Source organism: Myripristis murdjan, chromosome 23 (assembly GCF_902150065.1).
Source record: "Myripristis murdjan chromosome 23, fMyrMur1.1, whole genome shotgun sequence".
NCBI lineage: Eukaryota > Metazoa > Chordata > Actinopteri > Holocentriformes > Holocentridae > Myripristis > Myripristis murdjan.
The window spans coordinates 18,878,400-18,886,888 of record NC_044002.1 but is presented as its reverse complement, the minus strand read 5'-3'; the positions used below and the strand labels follow the sequence as shown (position 1 = coordinate 18,886,888).

Genomic DNA, 8,489 nt, shown 5'->3' with positions numbered 1-8,489 from the left:
TTTATATATTATTTTTATACTGAACTATATTTTCAGCAACTTTTCTAAATGAAAATGTGTGTATCATGTATTCATACTTAATGGAGTTTAATTTATTTAAAAGAAGGCGAGAGAAGCTTGTCCCGGAAGCTGTCATCGCGAGAAGGCGTGTTTCCGGAAGACGTGGCTGTTGCTGCAGTGGCAGCTGTCATCAGAGCGACTGGAGGAGCTGCACTCCACACAAAACCCTCTTCTCCACTCCTCTGTCATCCCTAGCTGTTTGATTCGTCGCCAAAATGATTTCCCTGACGGACTCCCAAAGTAAGGCTCGTTGTGTTTGGACTAACATCGGACTAACATTATCTCTCCGTGTGTCTAATCAGAGGCTGCTCTCTCTAGCCGGTTCCAGCTGATAGGCATCAGCAGGCTAACTAGCCCTCAGTGCTAAACAAGTTAGCTTGGCTGGTTTTGGTTTCACAGTGTGTTTCAGAAACACTGCTGCTCTTTTCTGTGCTCTTCACCCTGTAAAATAAGACCTCAGTATCCAAACTCTAACCCTCCTTTTTTCTTTGGAGTCAATTTGACCCCATTCAGTGTTTCACGCCTCTAAACTCATGATTAACATCTTTACTTTGGCTTCATATTTTAACTGTGACATGTGGGTAAACATAACATTCACATGATATGTTTTCAATGTCCTGTACACATGGTGTTTCTTTGAGATCTGTTTGACTCCAGGCTTTTTTTTTTAGATGCACAAAACCAATAAGAAATATCAACATTTTGCACAGATTTGTTTTAGTTGTTATGGATAGGAGCTGAAGAACAATAACATGACATTTATAAGTGTCAAAGAACCTCCTAATATACTCATACACATAGTAGTGCCAGAACAACTGGTGGTTAATGTGACATTTGGGAAAAACCATGATTTCCACAAGAACTTTGATGTATAATGTTTTATTTATAGGGTTATTTAAGAAGTCGGCAAGAAATTTAAAGTACCTGATGCCTAAATTTAGGTAACAGTTTTTATTGACAAGCACATCAGCTGCATTACACTGCCGTCCACGGTGTGATTGACACTTTTACACTCACAGGCAAACAGGTCAAACTCAGAGAATGTGGTATTGACCGTTTAACCCGCCCTGTGTTGTGTTTGTGCCCTGCAGAGATTGGGATGGGATTAACAGGCTTCGGCGTGTTTTTCCTCTTCTTTGGGATGATCCTATTCTTCGACAAAGCCCTCCTGGCCATTGGAAACGTGAGTGCTCGCTGCTTGACTGCATCCGTTCAGCTCAGTTCAGTCGGATTTATTGTGTTGTGGATCAAACATGTTGCCAAAGCAAAAAATTACATATAAACGAACAATAAAAAAATGTAGGCACATGAAAGTAATAAAAATGAATCACTAAGTCTATGTTTAGTTAGGGTTTATCATATTTGTTGGATGTTTTATTTGGGTTAGATATTGGAATAATTGAAATTCCCTGTCCACAAATAAAGATAAACACTATCTCTGATGCTGAGAAACTCCCCAGGTGCTTGTCTCTCTCTCTCTCTCTCTCTCTCTCTGTCTTTTTCTCTGTGATAATGAGCCCTCCTCTGCTTTTTTTTTTTTTTCTTTGCCTCAGATCCTGTTTGTAGCCGGACTCGCCTTTGTCATCGGGCTGGAGAGGACATTCCGCTTCTTCTTCCAGAAACACAAGATAAAGGCCACCAGCTTCTTCCTGGGAGGCGTGTTTGTGGTGCTGATAGGCTGGCCCATCATCGGAGTGCTGCTGGAGATCTACGGCTTTTTCCTCTTATTCAGGTGAGAAAAAACAAAGGACACGGGTGGATTCTGTCCGTGTTTTATAGGTCGTATCTCAGTGGCCTTGACTAATGTTCTCTCTTTCACTCTTTTATCCCACCCAGGGGTTTCTTCCCTGTAGTAATAGGCTTCATCAGAAGAATACCTGTCCTCGGCTCGATTCTAAACCTCCCGTTCATCAGTGCAGTGAGTATCATCCAGTGTCCAAGCACTATGTTTACACGCAGCCATGCTCTCACTCCAAAGCCAAAGGAACTGACCTTGCTCAAATGCCTCCGCTACATTAAGCCATCTGGCTCAGTGATGACTAACGGTCCTGTGCATTAACGGCCAGTCCAGTGCAGTAATCCTGCTGCTTGTCAGTGGAACTGGTTTGGAAATCCAGTTGCAGACTGCCTGTAAACACAGTTGTTGAGCAGGTGCATTCAATAGACACAAAACCTGAGAACAAAGGTGAGAATTGTGTGTTCATTCAGCGACAAAATGGATGTTCTGGCAATTTTACCAAGGAAGAGTCCTGCTGCAAATGTGAGCTGTTGACCCCCTGGTCTTGGGGGCTTTCACTGTCTGAAAGTCAAATCACACCGTCTGTGAGTGGACAGCCATACCAACATGGCTGTTTCTGCAGAGAACAGGGACCTAGTTAGTTTTGTGGCTAATGAACATGCTGCTGGCATGGTGTTGTGTGCAAGGCCTTGTTTTGAGTTGAATGTCTCTCTGTCTTTCTAAAGCCTTCGTAAGGCTCTGAGGACAATCAGCAGTCGTGGTCAGTCACTGCCGATTTTCCCTTGCATGTCAGCATGTGTAACACCCCTCATAATAGTGTAACACCAGTATCTCACTGTAAAGCAGAAACTAAGCGCAAGGAAAGTGGATATATTTGCGTAGAGGACAGGTGAATTCATACATTTGTGTTTCTTTTTTTGACTTTATTTTGTAGTCAAGTCATGCATGCTTCCCATAACAATGTGCAAACAGTACAGCCAAGCCATTGGTTTAGAATAGAATGTCATGCTAACACTTTCTCATTTATACCTCACAGGTTTGTCTGATTGTACACTGCATGTCAGCAAGGTTAAAAAACAAATGACTGACACGTAACATTTTGTTCCTTTCTTTCAGTACGTGGACAAAGTGGGCGAGAGCAACACGATGGTATAACAATTACTTTTTGTATCCAGAGGTCTGTTTGAATATGGTAGTTTTTATAAAGCAACACAATCTCCCATTGGCCAATGGCTGATTGACCGCAGTTAAGGTTATACGTTAAGATTACTCCCCCCCTGCGGCAGACAAAAGACTGCTTTCTATGTATCTGTAATTGGACTGGTCAACTCTACCAATCAAAGGGTCATCAGAGCCTCGTACCGCAGGAGACTGTCACTACAGGATGGAGCCGCCCAGGTCACTCTCAGATGTCATTGATCTCTTCACCGCCGAATGCATCTCGCATGAAAACGGAGGACTCGCCCCAAAGCACCGTGGACTCTCTCCAAGTGGCTTTCGTCCTCTGTGGAATTACACAAAACACTCCTGAGCGCTCGCAGGGAGAGGAAGTGGACAGAGAGCTTGTTTTGTTGTCACATTATCGTGCCTGTGCTTTAACTTTATTTGGACAAAAGCCTTCTATTCCTATATTTGTGTCTCTTTGTAGTCATTTTATGGTGATTTTTTTTCTCTCGCGGCTGTTTGAATGCTCGGTGTGGCAGTTGCCATTTTTTTCCCTACTGTTACAGTAGCTGCCATTTCTGTGTAAGATTGGCTAATGATTACTTAAGAATGTTTTTTTTATGATCAGTGCTTGACTTCCTGTATCATACGTTGTTAAAGGGGAACACTATTCAATTTGAAGAATTCAAACTCAAAGTTATTCCTATATGGTTTAGGACACTCCAATCAGTATTTCTTAAAAGAACCAACTCTCTTTTGCAAACCTGAGAACAAAGATTCAAACCTGTATTGTCATCACCATCTAAAATGTGGAGCTGCTCCACTGACAATGAATATGGGTCATATGGATTTTTTTTTTTTTTTTTTTTTTTTGTGAATTTAGAGGCTTTATATGTAAGAGAGCTTTATTCTATAAAAGTGCCATCATAACTGAACCAGAACATGCACCCATATGCCAAGAGAGTCCCTTTAGGTGCTCGTATAGTCTCTCCTTAACCCTTTGTCCTTATTCATTCATTCATTCATTTATTTATTCATCAGTCATCTCCAAATTCTATTTTTAAGGACATCGCAGGATCATGTTCTCTGGATTCAGGGTTTGGAAGAGAGTTCCTAATCACTCTGCACCACAGGAGTGGAATAAATGAATTTTAAATTGTCGGGTCTTTCTGTTTAAGGCATAGAAATTTCTGAACGGTTTCATGTGAGATGACAATGTTTTGCTGTATGGCACTTTTGTAAATATACAATGAAAATTAGCTCTGTGTCTGTCATTCTTCTGGTTTCATGCTCATTATTACTTTAGAATCGCTTATTCTAGATATATTTATACATTGGAAAGGTGAAAATTATGCCTATCCATCTGTAATACTGCAGACAATTCAATGCCACGTAGAAGTGTTTCAGTGAGACTCAGGGATCCCAGGGCCCCAGCTTCTCCATTCATTAAAAGCCAATTTCATTCATAAAATGCAGCACTCATTTATCTGTTCGCTGCCTCGGTGAGCAAGGCGCAAACATATCAATACTCCCAAGAAAAAAAACACTGTCATTCCTGTAAATTACAGTGACAACATAACCCAGAGCGCCTCTACATCCTGCATGAACCGATTGTGCCCCCACGTTTATTAATTCTGAAAAACTGCTGCAGCCGGTGGTTGACGGAGACTTGCTTATGGCAGCTGTTTTCATTCAGCAAAACGGCTCCCGGTGAAGGAAGATGAATTGATCGGCGCCTCGATTCATTCACACTCATAACCGCCCCCAGTTAATCAAATTGGCTTGACCTATCGCTGCTGGGATCTATTAACCACGGACCACAGAGGTTTCCCCGCCCCGAACAATATAAATAGAGGGTCCGGGATCCCCGCCAGCAAAGCCACCCCGCACCTCTCTCCTGGCATCTGAGACAGAGCCGCTGCTCGCCAGTCCTGTAGGGATTTCTGTCACGATGAAGGTAAGTAGAGTGCACACACGGTTTTACCTAACTGTAGAATAAAATATGGATTTCTTCAATAGTGTCCAGAAAATATCTTGAAACAAGCTGATTTGCATGGGGAAGCAATTCAAATGATCTCCTTTGGGAGATTCTTTTCACTTGCATAAAGGGGAAAAACAACATTTATGGCACAACTCTGGAAATGATTACTTCCAATATTTTGTGGCTGTTTACGCATCATTAGGCTGCTTATGACTAACACGTCTAATCGTAAATTAGGATTAGTGTCCAATGTGTAATTTATATTTTATCACTTTGCACTGGAATTTCAAAGTTTCTCCTTAACTTGAAAATTGCTGTGGTGGTGCGTAATTGCCCGTGCGTAATTACGCACGAAACTGAGAAAGTTGTCACCTTTTATCTTTCTTTGAATGGGCCGTTACTTGGTCGCATTGCGTTGCACTTACTTTCAAATATTTGTACAGTGTACCCTGTGGATTTTAACGTTTCTTTTTCCATCCCAACAGGGTTTAAGGACTATTACAATAGCTTACCTCCTGACTCTTCTGCTGCTGGCGACATGTGTGTCACATTCGTGGAGCGCACCGAAGGTAACGCACATTTCTCTCATTCTTAAAGTATTTTAAAGTGCTTTTATTCTCTCTTTCTTATTAAAGGGAAGCTGTAAGTGCTCAAAATAGTAAAAAAAAAAAAAAAAAAAAAAAAAAAAAAAAGAAGTGTAATATTACATATAAGCCAGTATGGTGGATCAGCAGCAACAAACTGGGCAAAAAGATCATAATAAAGCAGAGGAACAATTAAAATTTCCTAATTACTTTTAATATAAGAAAGTAACACTTCACTTTGTTTCTTACTAAAAGGACACTTTCCAACGAAGAAACTGGACTCCCCAGGCCATGCTGTACCTCAAGGGCACTCGTATGTAACTTTTACCACTGAGCTCTTCAAATAACCACCACAACAAAATTAACTATCCAGACCTCCAACTATTGAAAACGACACAGTTTGATATTAACTTTGCACGTTTTGTTATTTCAGAAGGAAGAAGGTTCATCTCAGAGGACCGAAAAGAAGGGGACGTGTACGACACGTTACACCTGGGTACAGCAGTTTCTTCACCATTTTAGCTTAAGAATTTGAGTTTATTCTACTGTTGCTCTGATTACATAGTACGAGATGGGGGAGTCTGCCAAAAGCCATCTAAATGTAAAAAAATAATGGGATAAAAATCATTAAAAAAAAAAAAATGCAACATGTGATTGCTACTAACATTTACTAAATAACTGTATATGAATCTGTCAGTAACTCATACTAGTTCCTGACATTTCCCATACATGTAGACTGCTCAACATGCAGAAATTGTCAACAATATGTTTAACCCAACAAATGTTTTATGTTCTATTATTTTCTTATTGCTTATTTTATACACTATTTCTGTGCTTTTATTGTGTTTATTGTGTTTTCCCTTGATGAATCCTGTCACCTTTATGGCCTAATTTCCCAACTGGGATCAATGAAGTTTTACTCTCACTCCCTCTGAGCAGCTCCTGAAATCAATCACACAGCTGAGATCACCTTTGCCTTGTGGCAGAGCTACAGCTGGATCTCGGGTTTTTGGGAAACTGGGATCGTAAACGAATGATGTAACGATGTTGATTGGGTGAAGATGACGAATCCGCTGTTTTCTGTTTGTTTTGGTTTTTTTTTTTTCTTTTTCCCAGAAACCCGCAATCAGAACACAGAGAAGCTGAGTGTCAACCAGGCAGCGACCATCCTGCTCAACTTTCTGCAGCAAGCCAGGGAGGGAGGTGAGATCAGCATGCAGGCATCATGTTGATTTTATCTGGCTTTTTTTAATGCTGTTAAACTCCAAAACATCCTGCATGCTAAATAGTGGAGAATGTGAGTTTTTAGATCCATGGTTGTATGATTTTGTCATCAAATTCAAGCACTTGTGAATGACTTTAAAGTCTTGTTTGTAGAAATTCAGATTTTCATTGTGTGTCCCATTCATTCATTTTTAAAACATTTTATAAAAGCCATCTTATTTTACTGAACTCCACAAACTTTGAACCCTGAACCCTGGTAGTAGAGCTAGTTTTGCAGTATGAACGAATTTGCTTTATCCTTATGTCTCTCTCCCTCTCTCCCCCTCTCTCTCTTATTTTAAGCCGATGAAAACCCAGACCAGGTGTATTTTCAAGACCTGCCGGTGTGGAAGAGAGAATACTTCTGACTGACTTTGATACATTTATAAAATCACCAGCCAACATCTTCTTGGTTGTGAGGCGTAAAGGGGGGGAGAGAAACTGTTTTGTAAATACAACAACTGGCACAATGTTTGGATGTAATGTTTTAATAAAATGAGTTTGAATTCATGGCATCATTCACCTGAGACTGTGTGATCGCAGAGGTTTTACTCACACACCAGCCAGTGAACTTCCACAGTATTTCTCTCTTGTTGTCATGGTCACAAAGCATCAAATACTGATAGTATAAAGTCATAAAGCGTCGGGCACTTTACAAATAAAACAATTGTCAGTTGGAGGAATGTCATGATAGATTAAGGGAAGGAGAAATCCAAGAGTGGTGGCATGTGGTCCAATATACAGGAAACAAACTGTATGATGTTGATGTAAATAACTACACTCTTACAAATGATTTAATTTCAACAAAAATGGAATTAATGTTGATTAAATCTGAGCACATAGCTAGAGGCAGCAAAAATTCTCTGTCTAAAGGATAACACTGCCCTATGGGTTGAAAAAAAAAAATCAGATAACCATAAAAATACTTATATCTCAAAAAGTTGTCACTTTGAAGATACAAGCTTTCCATCCAGCAGTGACAAAATATCAGGAATTACATGTCTTATATCCAGTTTACTGACATATTAACACACATTGTCATGTCTCAAATGAAATCATATTTTCTCTGGTACACAATAATCAATTAAAATACACTATATGTAACTACAAACCTTTTTTTGGAATGAGCCAAGACTCAAAACATTGCCAGGTTGAAACAGTGGATTTAAAAGACTGATTCACGAGCTTCCCAAACTCACTTGGACATCAAATTCAAGGACTTCTCTATAGTTTTCATCTTACTGTTTGGGGAAATTCAAGGCCTCAGAATCACAAAAGCTTCATTTTTTTTTTACTCATCTTCTTACAAGTGAAGAAATCACTCATTTTATACAACTGCTCGAAACAAGTCTCCCTCACACACTTCTCCTCTGAAAGGTAAGGCATGCTGATGAAACCTGAAAATTCATTATTTAAAAAAGATGTACATTTATTTTGGCATTTATTTTATAAATGCTCATGGGTTTCCAAGCCTGTGGGAACCCTGAATCCAGCAGATCTGATGTGAAAGGCTTTTAGCACGACCTGTTAGCAGTTAAAATGGAGGTAGGTGTGTAGTGGGACTTGAGAGGATGAGAATACTGCAGCGGAAAAGCCTGATGCCTCTACCCAGAATATTTATGGCAACCTGATGGGTGATTACTCTCTTAACACCCAGTAAAAGCGGCTGGTGATTAATGCATGAACCTGCAGGTACCCT

The 8,489-nt window shown here is 40.1% G+C and overlaps 2 protein-coding genes across 2 annotated transcripts; both read left to right on the top strand.

The window, feature by feature from the left end:
- The first annotated feature begins 121 nt into the window (after positions 1 to 121).
- On the top strand, positions 122 to 4,221 carry golt1ba (golgi transport 1Ba). Its single transcript, XM_030046262.1, has 5 exons — positions 122 to 300; positions 1,152 to 1,243; positions 1,614 to 1,792; positions 1,897 to 1,978; positions 2,915 to 4,221. The coding sequence occupies exons 1-5, from the start codon at positions 276 to 278 to the stop codon at positions 2,951 to 2,953; spliced, it is 417 nt and encodes a 138-aa protein (XP_029902122.1). The 5' UTR covers positions 122 to 275; the 3' UTR covers positions 2,954 to 4,221.
- Positions 4,222 to 4,865: 644 nt separating this feature from the next.
- Positions 4,866 to 7,158, top strand: spx (spexin hormone). The gene is made up of 6 exons (XM_030046263.1): positions 4,866 to 4,919; positions 5,429 to 5,512; positions 5,783 to 5,840; positions 5,961 to 6,023; positions 6,644 to 6,730; positions 7,094 to 7,158. The coding sequence occupies exons 1-6, from the start codon at positions 4,914 to 4,916 to the stop codon at positions 7,156 to 7,158; spliced, it is 363 nt and encodes a 120-aa protein (XP_029902123.1). The 5' UTR covers positions 4,866 to 4,913.
- Positions 7,159 to 8,489: the final 1,331 nt, after the last annotated feature.